The sequence below is a fragment of the Solea solea genome, chromosome 10 (assembly GCF_958295425.1).
Source record: "Solea solea chromosome 10, fSolSol10.1, whole genome shotgun sequence".
Classification (NCBI taxonomy): Eukaryota; Metazoa; Chordata; class Actinopteri; order Pleuronectiformes; family Soleidae; genus Solea; species Solea solea.
The window spans coordinates 25,641,863-25,655,899 of NC_081143.1; the positions used below are offsets into that span (position 1 = coordinate 25,641,863).

At 41.0% G+C, this 14,037-nt stretch overlaps 1 protein-coding gene across 1 annotated transcript in view; it reads left to right on the forward strand.

Moving 5' to 3' along the window:
• The window catches only part of LOC131466963 (voltage-dependent T-type calcium channel subunit alpha-1I-like), a 230,690-nt gene that overhangs the window by 88,370 nt on the left and 128,283 nt on the right, over positions 1–14,037 (forward strand). Inside the window, exon 4 of the mRNA XM_058640603.1 lies at positions 2,071–2,204. Within this exon, the coding sequence (XP_058496586.1) occupies positions 2,071–2,204 (134 nt within the window). The remainder of the gene's footprint in view (positions 1–2,070; positions 2,205–14,037) is intronic.

Here is a 14,037-nt window from a genome sequence, read left to right on the forward strand (position 1 = left end):
AAACTTTTGAAATATCAATGAAATGTCTGTAGCAAAATTCAACCCATTATCAAATCAGAGGTGTTCACATTCAGCATCGTCTGGGTGCACAAATACAGTTTCAGCAGGAGTGATGTAACATGTTTTCTGGGCACATTCATGTCACATCAAGATGAAAATCTTTCAACTTTTAGGAATACAGTGAGCACTTTCAGCACCTCTTTATACTTGGCCCAAAGAAGTTGGTCAAACGTGTCTTTGTTCACTCTGAAATCAGCTTAAATCTCCATTATTCAGACAAAGTCCCTCAATCTGGATATAGTAGCAAAATAATGTCACCTTACAGTTCAGGTGTCATTTTGGGCCTGTAAGAGCTTTTTCCAAGGAGATTAACCCACACAGTGAGCTTACTGTTTTTCTTACTTTTTCAGTCATTCATTAAATGAAGCAGTAACAACTTCAGTCATCTCAGTCAGCTCCCATGTTTTGGTTGATTAGTATTTTTTCTCTATTTTTATTTAACCAGGAACATCCCATTGAGATTAAGAACCTCTTTTTCAAGGGAGTCCTGGCCAAGATAGGCAGCAGCAAAGAGACAAAGAAGATGGGTAGAAAAGAAAAAGCAAAACATGGTGAGATCCGTTAAAGAGAGCTACTGTATGTACGTAAATGTCAGTAGAGGTTTTTTTTTATTTTTTATGTATTTGTCCTGGCTGTTGGGGTCTCAGTCTTCATCTCCCTTGGGCGTCTAAACTCTGCAAAATCCTTCTTTCTGGTTTGACAAAGGTCAAGGTTGCAAACTACGACCGTTCTCCCTCATTAGTAAGCCAAGTCTGGCTTCTCTGCACACCTTCAGGAATCAGGACTGCTGAATACAAGTTTTCTTTTACCCGGCAGTGACAAAACCGAGATCCACATCAATGGTTCTGATTCCGATAGTGTTGCCTGAAGTGCTTTCTTCTGAAAATCAAATTAAAGGCATTGCCAAGCATGTCGGTTCATCTCTAATCCCCGCTGTATACACAAACACGAGCGTCAGCTAATCTAGGCTTTTTACTCACAACAGCAATAACATGCATTAGCAAGCGGAGTTCTTTGATTTATTTGCTTTTTATTCTCACTCCTTTTAATTAGATGCTTGATTAAAGGTGGGAGTGAGGCGGGGAGTGTCGATGCAGGGCTTATCTCTGATTACTGCTCAAACAAATTATTTTCCATTACCCCCACTGTTTAGGGCAAACTGCTCAAGTGGGGGAAAGGGAGAGGGAGGTGGATGGGAGGAGGAGAGGAACAGAGGTTTAAAAGAGAGAAGGTATAGGAGTGAGAGGTCGATGTGTGAATTTGTTATGGGAATGCAAAAGATGACTTGGTTGTAGGCAGAGAATCTGAAGTAAGCAGGAGATAAGCAAGGAGGAGGCCAACTTTTAAGAGAAGTCTAAGGAAGTGAGGGAAGAGCTTCTGAAATCTTTCATGGCTCAATATCCATTTTATGATCACCCATGTCCTTCATTTACCTCCACTTAAAACCATGTGTTTCGTTGGAAACACCCGAGGCTGTTTGGATTAAAACCTGGGATTAAAATCACGACCTTCCTTATGCATGTTGTGACCATTTATCTCACGTGGAGCTTCTGTGAAATGTCATCGAAATAACTTTGGACCGTCCATTCATTCGACCATGAAAGGACGGTGCATGGTGACACACATTCATAGTAAAGGGAGGTGTTTTTCTACTTCCTGCTGAAGCATGGTTGTTAATTTATTCACGAAAAAACTCATCCATTGTCATGAAATAAAGGAATTGTTACATAATAATACATGACGTTCAAAGTCTTAATCGCTGATTGTAATTCTCTAACAAATCTCCCCCCTCTTTCAGGAACATCCCAGTCGACCTGCAGTTGAACCTTTGATCAGTCAAATAAATATGTTTCACTCTCGCCTCCGCCTGTATCCACCCAACATCTGACTCCAGCCGTAATAGAGATAAATGGATGTCAGCGTTTGGTGCTCACAGCAGTGAGGAATAGTAGTCTCTGCCTGTTCAATTACTGACATGTTGCCTCTGTCTCTCCTCTGTCTTCCTGTTAGGCCTTTGATGCTTTTATCTACATCTTCTTTGCTATGGAGATGGTTATAAAGATGGTCGCACTGGGAATCTTTGGTCACCGCTGTTACCTCGGGGACACGTGGAACCGTCTGGATTTCTTTATCGTCATGGCGGGGTAAGGACCTGTCTGTTCCCTCCACTGTTATCTTTTGTTGTTTCATGTGTATGAACAGTGAATGGTTCTCGGTTCCCAGCAGGTTTTGCAGAAATAAAATGAAAACTGCGCACAGGACAAATTAAAGTATGATGTGTAAGCACTATATTTGCAAATTAAAAGCACTAGTGGGAGCAATGGATACACAGCAATGCTAACTTTTCTATATCAGAATATTGTTTGTCATAAGCTAATTCCTGCACTGTTAGTACTTGTATACACACAGTCACACAACATTTACACACTAATTTATCATATTTATTATGTCCATGCCAAGACTTTTCCATTTATTGGTAATAGTTTAACAACCAGAGGATTTCAGATGCACTTTAACCACGGGTCATCTGAAGACTAAACCAAACCTGAGCAACTAGTGATGGGAAGCCCAGCTCTTTTCAAAGTTCTGGTTCTTTTGGCTCGACTTCCTTAGCCTAATTTAGTAATTATGAATGGTTGGTGTGTTGGTAAGCAGTTGTTTAATCAGTGTTTTCATAAAAGCCTTATTTTTATGCATTTTATCACTTACTTACTTACTTACTTATTTACCAAAATATACAGTTACTATTTTTTAACATTTTAATGAAGTCTTTAAATGAACAACTAAACACAGAACCTAACAAACCAATCTAACCCTGGACTCTAACCCAATATCTTTGAAATGCAGCCAGATACTGCTTCTTTTTCGGTTTTCATTAATTTCCTCAAGTTTACTTGGCCTGTACCACTACACTGGCTGTCTCTGGAATGTCTGCCCCTTCCTTTTTTTTACATAATGGTATGATCTTAGTCTGTCCTCGCATGTCATTGGCCACATGGTTTGTACATCAAAATAAAGCAGAAGATTTGGCTCTCCCCAACGTGAATCCGCTCTTCGCATATGCTTCTTAGAGCCGGCTCATTGATGAATGACACATCACTATAAGCAACCTACGTATGCATCTCACCTGTGTATTCACTGTATCATTGTCTACCACTTTATCCACCACAAGACATAGGGCAAAAAGGGCCACGACACAGAGACAAACATCCATTCACTCTCAAATTCACACCTTTGGACATTATAGTGTCCGGGAGACAGAACATGCAAACTCTACCCAGATTCTTCTCTACCTGAATTTGACCTTCTGGCCCACCTGTGTATTATTTTAAATCAAAAACAAAAAAAAAAACTTGGAACAACTTGTCAAACATAGAAACCTAGACTCTTCATTTACTGACATGTATTGACAGTGTTTCAGCAAAGTTTTTATGACCCACTTGTTAATGTCAGCAAACCAATTCCAAACTGAGTCATGTGACGCCTGGAGCGCTATAGATTGTTAGATACCACTTTCGCTCTGCAAATATGCAGCAGGTATATTGTGCTCAACAGGCAGGCAGACTTTGTCTTCCATTCAGTGAGCGCTAAACATTTATCCACTGGAAATACAATCCCAGGTGACATTCACACCAAGTTCGGTAAAAAATCCATCCTTGATTTGTTGAGTTCTTTTGTACTCACACATAGAGAGGCAGATTTATCACAAAAATGTGTTTCCTAAGATATTACAGAGTTTAATCCTGTACGCGAGAGCCACAGCACATCGGACGTTTTTGAAAGAGAAGATGTTTAACTACGATTCGTCATGGGAACAGTTAAAGGTCACACTTTGAATCCCCTTTTCCGGCGCAACCTTCTTTGTCTTTCCTGACACTTCATGATCCACTGAGCTACCGTGCATGACCAGATATGTTAAATAAGTAACATGGATCATTAACGCACCGATCATCACTGGGTTTCACCTGGGACACATCTGACAGGAGCACAATAATGTAATTCAGCTCAGCTAATCAATTTACTAATTTAATGAATCAGCTTAATTACGCTGCCATAAAATTAGCACAAGGTCATACTGTTACTGATAATGAATATGCGCCAACAATTAGCCGGTGTGATGAATTCATAAAACTGACAAGATTAATTCTTTATATAAATGTTTACAACACAGAAAGAAAGCATCCATGCTAGGATAGAAATAAATATATAGTTATCTTTGGAACCAGTGAAAATAAAAAATGGCTTAGTGTGCGGTAAAAACAGGCGAGAGGAAAATAACCGTGCAGCTCACACACGTGAAACATGTGTGCCAAAACAATACAGAGAGACAGATGTGCTGCACTCGCATCCAGTGTGAAACAGTTCACAGTTTCGTCGTCCATGCTTGAAGCAGCAAGAGTGACGGCTTTCATATTACACAATTAGATCAAATGAGATAACATGTGAGAGTGCTCTGTGTCTCCAGTGATATTATCTTTGGGCTGACTTACGGCAATGTTTGACTCACTTCTTCTCCGTTGCTGCCTCCCTCCTTCCCTACATGAACACATAGTGAATAGTGGCATATGCTGTGTTTCCATCATGGTATGGTTCAGTTTGGTTAAGTACAGTACAGTACTTGGATCGGGCTTGTGTTTCAACTGAGAACAGTACCTTTACGTTTGCAGCACACAACAAACAACAATGGCTGCTGTTTAGTGGCATCTTCTTCTTTTTCTTTGTTTTGTCTTCTCCTTCGTCTTTGTAGTACATATAACTGTGGGTGGGTGGGACTTTGTGGTAGTGTGCTGAATTGGTTCAAATCTGACTTGAAGGATCTGTATTACTTTGTTTCATTTAGTAAATATATTACTGAGCAAAAAAAGATCATATGTGGGGTTCCTCAAGGCTCCATTCTTGGGCCACTTTTGTTCAATATTAACAGTGCCATTTAAAATTGACTTGCGGTGTAAATTTGCGACTGGTGTAAATACCATGGGGTATTTACACCGGTCGCAAATGTTTTTCTGCTCTGAGTGTTGTGGGTGGAGCCGGTCTAGGGTTAGGGTTTTCTAGTACCCGAAGGACAGAATGTTACAGGGAAATGCAAAGAAATATATATATATCATACTGTACCAAACACGGCTTTAGTGCGCAGAGAGGACCGCATATTTGTGGCGTTCTGACTCCTGATTTCATTTTAAATTTTTACACTTTGATGCACCCCCCACCCCCACTCTCTTGACCTAAAACATATGCTGCACTTGTTTATATCTACACACGGTGTGGGTCAGACAGTATTGATGGTCATCCACTAATTGGAAAGTCGGGGATTTGTGGCTCCTTTAGTCCTCATGTCAAGGTGGAAACCTTCAATCTGTAGGCACATTTTTTTGGCATCAACAAAACTGAATGGAAACAGAAATTTAAAAAAAAACAACATTCCTTGAGTTAGAGTAAGAACCAAATGTTACTACTACAACAGGGTAGCTACAAAAAAATAAATAAACATACGTTTTCTTTTCCCAGGTTTTTGAACATGTGGTTAAAATTTGCATTTAAATGGAAGCCTAAGGGTAGAAGCATTGAAGAATGCAACCTGTAGTGGAAAGCACTTTGAGTGATAATTAAGAATAGGGAAACACAGTCCATTTAGCATAATTAATTTTTATTGCACCCAGACATCAAAGCAGCTGTCAACACTGTCTGTCGAAAGGAAAGCATTTGTTCATTACCTATAGTGATGAAAAGCATGTCATCCTTTTATTTTACACCCCTTGGCGGCTTTTAGGAATGAATACATACTGTACAAGAGCTCTCCATTATCTAAAAATTCTAAAAATGAATAGAACTTAGGTTTGGTGAGGGAATAATCAGCACAACAGAAAAACCTAGCTTATTCCATGCTCTACGTTATCTCCAGGCACACAAGAATTAAAGTAATTAACATGATTTGATGACTCAAAACAATTAAGTTTCCTCCTCCTGTTTTTGTGTTCCCAAGAGATCATTAGCATGTAGAATAGTAACCGCCCCCCACACACACCATCAGTAAACAGATCCCCTTTAAAGAGGAATGACGCCACCTGGGGATGCTGCATTAGTTTGTGTCTGCTGTTGCCTGATGGCTTTGCAAACATCTCAGCTGTACCTGACAAAGACGAACAACAGTGATAAAATTGGCCGAGTAAGCGCTTAGGTTCATCATCCAGAAACTCATCATTTGAATGAAACAAATGAGCTTTACACTGTATTAATTGCTTCACTTCCATTATAGCTACATCATATATGAAGTGATGGAAAATCTGCTGAATGTGTAGGCTGTGTGAATTTATCGAATGATTTATTGTGTAATTCATTCATCCATCCATCCAACCATGCATACAGTATATCCCAGTGGCGGTTGCTGGTCTTTGAAACAGACAAAGCTAATTTCAAGCCCAGTTATTTGTACATAAATTATGCTACATAAACACACAGTTGGTTAGGATGCTGTCGATCGCACAGCGGTAGAAGTTCACCAGGATGGGAGAGGATAGGTTCTTCTTCAGTGTCCTCAGGAAGAAGAGTCTCTTTAAGGCCTTGGAATAAGGCATATTCAATCAGCCCCCTAATATAAGCACACTGCAAAATTGATGAAAACTGATGAACACATGAGAGCAGCAACTTCATTTTTGATTGAAATTATTGTTTCTTTTTTTTTGTATTGTATGGCATGTTTGTACTTTAAGTGCATATATTCTATGTTAGATGGATTCCTGCATTTTTCCATTTTACATTTCCAATCATTCCATCCCCAATTGACATTTTACCCTGAAGGGAAAATCTTTCATTCACGTTTTTTGGCCTTGGTTTCCTCAACTTTTCCATAAATTTCATCACACACCAGTGCAGCAGTTCAACTTCTGCGCTACAAAAGACACCACTGCCATCATTCTGCTTTCTCATAATGTTTGATTTGACCCTATTTTCCACTCTGATCCTGCATTTTCAGCTCATATGTCTTCCTTTACCCTCTCTTCATGCGTCCCTTCAGTTGTCATCCTTTCAAGAAGCAGCCACGGAAATTTGTCGGCTCCATGCGCCAAAAACTCAATGCTCAGGGCACGAGCTTCTGAGACATACTGCCACCAACACCACCAATTAATCCCCAGTCTTACATCTACCTCATGCAGCGTGTGTAGCGGTGGGAAGGGGGGCGGTAGGTGCCTGATAAAATGTTGCTCCCCTGGGAACTAGTGTGCTGCAAAAACAAACAGTAGGCGAGCCACAGGAAAGGGATTAGGAGCAACATGAATTCCACACCAGGCTCTGCTCAGTTTTTCCTGTAGAGCTGAACCAAACCACTGCTCACTCTTAGATTCTATAGAACAATGTGAGTGGTATCTGAGTGTACGGGGACTGGTGTGGTGTGGACTAGGCAGGTGTCCAGCACAGAAACCAAATGTTCTCTCCTAGGCACGGCCCCCCCACTGAATACCTGTTTGTCATTTGTAATTCTGATAAACAAACTCCAGCTGGCAGCCTTGCATATTTTGCTCTTGTGTATTATGACATTTGCATTTCACTGTTGTTGTTTTTTTGAGGTAGCATGATAGTTGCTACATTCACAAATCAAGAAAATAATGTTTTATTATTTTCCTGGAAGTTGAAGTTGGTAGGCATTGGTTGTGAATGTACCTACCTTTACTCTACTCTACCTACCGGAGGAACCACAGGGGTCTGCAACGTGGATTGGGTGTGCAGTTGAAGGTGGGTGCCTAGACGGTCTGATCCCTGGCTATGGAAACGTTTTATGGAACGTGGAGCATTACCTGGCTGGGAAGGAGCCAGAGCTGCTGTGGGATGTTGAGCAATTAAGATCAGATATAGTCAGCCTCACCTCAATGCACAGCGTGGGCTCTGGAATCAAGCTCCTCGAGAGGGGTTGGACACTGTTCTTTGCTCGAGGTGCTGTGGTTGATAGGAGAGGTGTAGGATAGCTTATATCCCCCCCAACTCTTGGCCGACGCATTGGGATTTACTCCAGAGGATGAAAAGATAGCTTAAGCTACGGAATGGGTACTGACTGTTGTTTGCGGTTATGCACCAAACAGCAGCTCAGATTACCCATCCTTTTTGGAGTGCCTAGGATGGGTGCTGGAAAGCATCCTCCTGGGGGACTTCAACACTCACGTGGGCAATGACAGTGCCTGACTTATTCCGAGAGAAGGGATGGAGTCTGTGATGTCTTTTAAGCTGCAGTCTCACCATTAGATGCCAATAGGGCTATGTCAGCGGAGATTGTGTACCGTACACCCTGTAGCCAGTCCATCACAGGGCCACATAGAGACACCTATGGTCTGTCCAATTTACCTAATCCCCAAATTGCATATTTTTGGACTATGGGAGGAAGCCGGAGAACCTGCAGAAAACCCACAGACACATGGGGAGAACATTCAAATTCCATGCAGAAAGGCCCTTGTTCTGACCGGGTCACCAACCCGGGTCTTCTTCCTGCAAAAGCAAGAGTGCTAACCACTACACCAACCCACTGTGGCCCACTGTGTAAACAACTCAATTCAGCTCAATAAGGAAATAAGTCAAGAGTCTAAATCATGCTAGTGTGTTAACGTGTTGATATGTCGCAAGGCAAGGAACTGATAATGTTGCTTTTTTTTTTGCATAAATACTGCAATGAATGCATTTCCATACTCTTCCATTCCCGCAGTCTTTCCCCTGAGGGCTCCGACTACTTGCATAGACATGGCAACTGTGTTATGCACAATAAATCCAGGCCCATAGCGTGTCTGTCTATCCAAATTAAGGCTGTTTTTGTATAGTGATTAGAGAGTATATACAGCTGCATGTTGTGCTGGGCTGTAGTAATGACATTACTTCCAATGACTGACACTGATCCTAATTTGTTGGAGCACTGTGTCGCTGTATTTGCCTGCAGTGGTGTGGACAGACAGAGGAAGGAGAGAAAGACGGAGGGATACAAAATGAGTATGAAGAGAAAGAAGGCACTCCAGTGATAGGAGTTGTGCTTTATCTGCCTCACTCTTTTAGTGTTGGCACTTGCTATTACTCAGCATTAAGAGTTGTGCTGTGTCTGCATGGTTTTGTTGTACAAACATTGTTTGGATTTGAAAGTGCTACTGGAAGCAGGAACAATCTTGGCTGGTTTCAACCTCTGTGGTAACAGTGAAAGAACAAGTTATGACATTGGTCAAGATGCTGCCGTTTGTTGACTGTGTCTTTGGTGTATGTTGCTCAGGTCCCTTTTACAAAGTTAGCTGTGAGTGGAGCTCACTCAGCTCTGGATCCTTTACGTGATCTGAAGGCAGACTCTTCTGTCACTGCCTTTGATGGGATGAGGATGACAACAGGCTGCTTTAAGCAGGCCTGCTCTGAGGTCAGCAGAGGGGGTTCTCTGGCTGCTGTGATGTTGTATCCCTCTGTACTGAAGAAGCCTCAGGAGAGCTGACCAGACAAGTCTGTGTCCTGCTCTTCAAGGGAGAGGACTGTGTGCTTTGGGCATTGTGTGCAAGGAGGAGAAGGGAAAGTGTCCTACCTCCACACAGGGGGACAGGGGGGAAAGAGACAGAGGAGGAGGGGAACCTAGCACTTGTGTTGTTGATGTTATGTCACACAGTGACCACTTGAGGATCCTGGGACATTTGGGGAGTTTTATGGCCCTCTTTGTCTTAAGACAAACGGGCATGAACTCTGCATTCACAAAGCATGTCGACTCCATATATGAGCGGATGCTGCTGACTGAGTCCCAGTCGTAACTTGAGCTTGGATGAGCAAACAATGGCTTGCCATAGATATGTCTGAATGTCCAAGAGTGACGTCACTCCCAGTTCCAACTTCCAGTGTTAAATGTAAATGGAACACGGTATGAGGTCCAACAGTTCAGTTCAGAATAAATCCCTTCAGGTGATCTCAATTTTCTAATCCTCCTCAGCAAAAACTACAGTTCTCCACAATTTTACATCTTTAAAACAGTTGTTTAGGACTATTTGTGTGACTGAAAATGGAATCTGCCCACACAATGCTGATAATCCTTTAAATATGGTAAATGTGTGTATCCCTTTGTTAGCGCCCGTCATCAGTGGGAGGGTTTGCGCGGCTATCTGCACCTGCAGGCCCGCTCAAGCACACCTCCTTTCCCCAGAATCCATTCATCCTCCATTCTCCCTTCACACGCTCTGTCTGTCCCCAGACATCAGCAGAGGGAGCAGGAGAGGAGGTGAAGACATGCTGTGTTGTGTGAGAGCATGCATGAAAAATGACTCGCAGTACGGCATACGGAAGGAAGGGACATCAAAGTATATTAGACAAGGAATGTCGGGGCTTTCATGTTTACACATATTTCCTATTCTGGATTGTCAGAGCTATTCTCTGAATGATGACTGAGAATCAAGTATGCTCTCTCTCTTGCTTCAACTGTTGCTTTTTGAATTACCTTTCCCTGGGCAATCACATATAACTAATGGCTTGCTCCTGCCTCTGTTCACATACGGTAGATGCTTTCCATGGTGACACTGCCTCTTCACAATGTCTTAAATGACTCTTACGTCCAGTCATTTCTTCGCACTATCCACGCAGTGCTTCCAAATCTTCAAATCAGGGTTAAGTTTTCAAGTTTACCTAGATGTTGTCTTGCAGACTTAATTGCCTTTAGTGATGATGTTCGAGGTGAGGTGTTGTCTTCCTTTGCTCATATACAGGATAATGTCTACGTTTGTGCATCAGCACTTCCTAAAGTTCAAGCTTATGGATTACTTTAGCGTTACTTTACCTTACTGCCCAGCCGATGTGTGGCTTCCTTTGCTTTGCCACGTCTTGTCTTCATATCCACAGTTCTGCGCTGTGCTGCCATTTTTCTCAATGGCATTTGTAAATGTCAAGGTGGAAGTATTTTTTATAGCCTCCTCGGCTTTGTGGGCATCAAGCAGCTTCATTTTTGAAACTAAAAATCAGTTGTGCCGAGGAGAATGTTACCATAGGGTTTGACGAGTCAGTTAATTCAGTTCTTAACTTGCCTTGTAAGTCCTAACAATTTATTTAAGAGTTGAAATAGTTACGGATGACTCCCTCATACACTATGGAGACAGCATCTAAAATGCTGCTTGGTTGATTTTAAATGGGACAGTGTCAGGATTTGCCAAACTGCATTGTGGAGCCCATTGTTTCACTTGGGCAGCACATTGAGAAATGTTGAACTTTCCAAGCGGCAAATCGTGTTATGCAAATATCCCAGCGCAGGCGTTAGCCAATCAATGTCTGCTTATATATTTATATGTTCAGCTCAAACAGTACATCATCCAAACTGAACCGCCAGACAAGGCTAGTCTTCATATTCCTGGCGTATAATTCAGTCTCAAAGCACCTAACAACAGCAGACGCCAATTCGCCATCACTTAAGCAACATAAACAGCTCTAACAGACACTGTTCTGGTGACTTGTGAAAGCAGCCTCCGGCACCAGCCATCTGGCTCAGCCGCCGTCACATGTACGTATGTGTATATCCAGCAAAAGTATCATTTTATCTCCATTTTTAGTTGAGTGTTAAAAGCAGTATGTAACGTGTCCACGTTTTTGCATACACCACCATTATTTATGTATTTGTTTATGTTCATGCCTGTTACAGGGCAGATCGTTTACCACTAGCTTCAGCATCACATCTGTGGGTATTTAAATGTAAAAAAGAAGCTAAAACGAAGTAACAGATTATTGGATTAGTGGGAAATATTAATATTGTGTAAGTATCATTATTATTATTAATAGTATTATAATTATTATTAGTAGTAGTATTAATAATAATAATTATTGTGTAATGTAATATTGTGTGTATGAAAAAAAAAAGTTTTTTAAATAGGTTACAGATTTCACTGGATGCCATCTGTCTGTCTGCTCTGTTTTCCCGTACTGTTTATGTATGTGTGCATGCGTGCTTATGTGTGTATATACTTCATATACTTCATGTATATATATATATATATATATATGTATATATATATATATATATATATATATATATATATATATATATATATATATATATATATATACATAATAGTGGGTCCTCCCCCTTATGTTGTTATGTTAAGCTGCCAAACTGCATGGAAAAGGAGAGCAGATGGGGGACCATAATTGATCTCAATCATTTGGTGGAAGGACTATATTTAAATTCTTGTTCCTGTCCTTATAAGAAATATGTGCACTTAGATAAACACAGTCATTTTCATGAAAAATAATTGTTTCTTGTGTGCGCTTTCTGTATGATTATCTGTGCGTGTTGCAATTTATGTGTAAGTTTCATCTCTAAACTGTGTGACTGAGTCCTCGACTAGCATTATTAAACAAACCAACACATTTAAAACACAATTTTTTAGCTTAAATTAGCTTCAATTCTTGTTAAACATTGGTATAAATATGGTTATACGAGTAAAATACAGTGCACAGTAGAAGATGATGATTACATGTTCACTTGCAACTTGAACAAAAAGGCAGTTAGTAGTGGATTCCTTGTAAACCGGGAGTGAGCTAATTCATTTTTAAAAGTGTGGCAAACATCAGTACAACAACTCATTCTCATGTAAATATTCTCTGTCTTTGTTCATGTGGAGACGCTTTTGAGTTGAAGATAATTAGTTTCTTTGTATCGGTTCAAGCTGTTTAACCAAAACAGCGAAGCAAGTGTTTCTCTGAGAATTGTTGGATTGCTTTTGTCAGAAGAGATGAGAGATATTGGGTATTTTTGTTTGCAGTGGGACTGTCAGTGACATTCACTCTGCTTGTTGTATAGAGTTGTGTATCACTTTGTTTGTTTGTCGACCTTCACTGGCTGTTTTTTTTTTTTACGTCGCTGTGTCATTTCTAATTTAATATCACTAACATTTTCCATTATCAAAATCAATAGGGTTTCCATTTATGGCACAATGGGTGAATAAGAGTATAATACAGGTGAATTATCACGGTAGATAAAAGGCATTTTCATCCGACTCTTCACTCCTCACCTCAGGCTGAGCAAAGCATTTACAAAAAAAAACAAAAACACTGCACCAGCTTTGATTCGCATCGTATGATGCTGCCACCTCCTTGTTTTAAAGGAGTCCAAACCATTCTGTCAGCTCCGAGGAGAACGAGTGCTGCTGTAGTGCTGAATCAGGCACTACATCATTTAGTCATTACTCAGTAAAACAGACAGTTCTGCAGCCTCACTGAGAGTCGAGGAAGAACCAGCTCGGTTATTTTTTCCCTCAACAATGGAGGAGTCAACTGTGTTTTATATAATCGCTGATCCCCTTTTTTGTTTACTTTTCTTTTAATCATCTAAGTAGTTTCTATATTTTTTAATTTTAGATACTTTATTAATCCCCTTAGGGAAATTATTCTCTACATTTTGACCCATCCTAGAATTAGGAGCAGTGGGCGGGGAGCAATGGGGGTTGGGTACCTCGATCGATAGATAGATAGATAGATACTTCATTCATCTCACAGAGAAATTCACGCCCTTTCGACCTGGTGGGGACTTGAACCGGCGACCTTTCGGTTACAAGCCAAGTTCCCTTTCCACTTGGCCACAGGCTGCGAAGGTCCTCCATCATCATCATTACAAGCTATAGCAGTAATTGCACATTAAGTGTGACCGTGTTCAGATTAACTACACATGTTATCAATGCAATGACGCGCACAATTACACATTAAGACACGTTGAATAAACAGCAAGTATGAGATAGCGTCGGTCGACATTCAATCGAGCGACGAGCAGTTTCCAGTGTTGTAAGAACTGCATCGTTGTTCTGACGCAGCGCGTGACAAAATACACACAGTGACAGAAGAGGGAGGAGGAAACATAGCGGCCTCAAGACGACAGAGGATGACTCTGTTTTTAAACACAACACAGTGTCATATGTCCATAGAGCAGGTTGCAGCAATATGGCTTGTGTGCCTTCAAGTCCTGCCAAGTGTTACTTTAACAACGGCATCAGCTGTGTAGCTGTG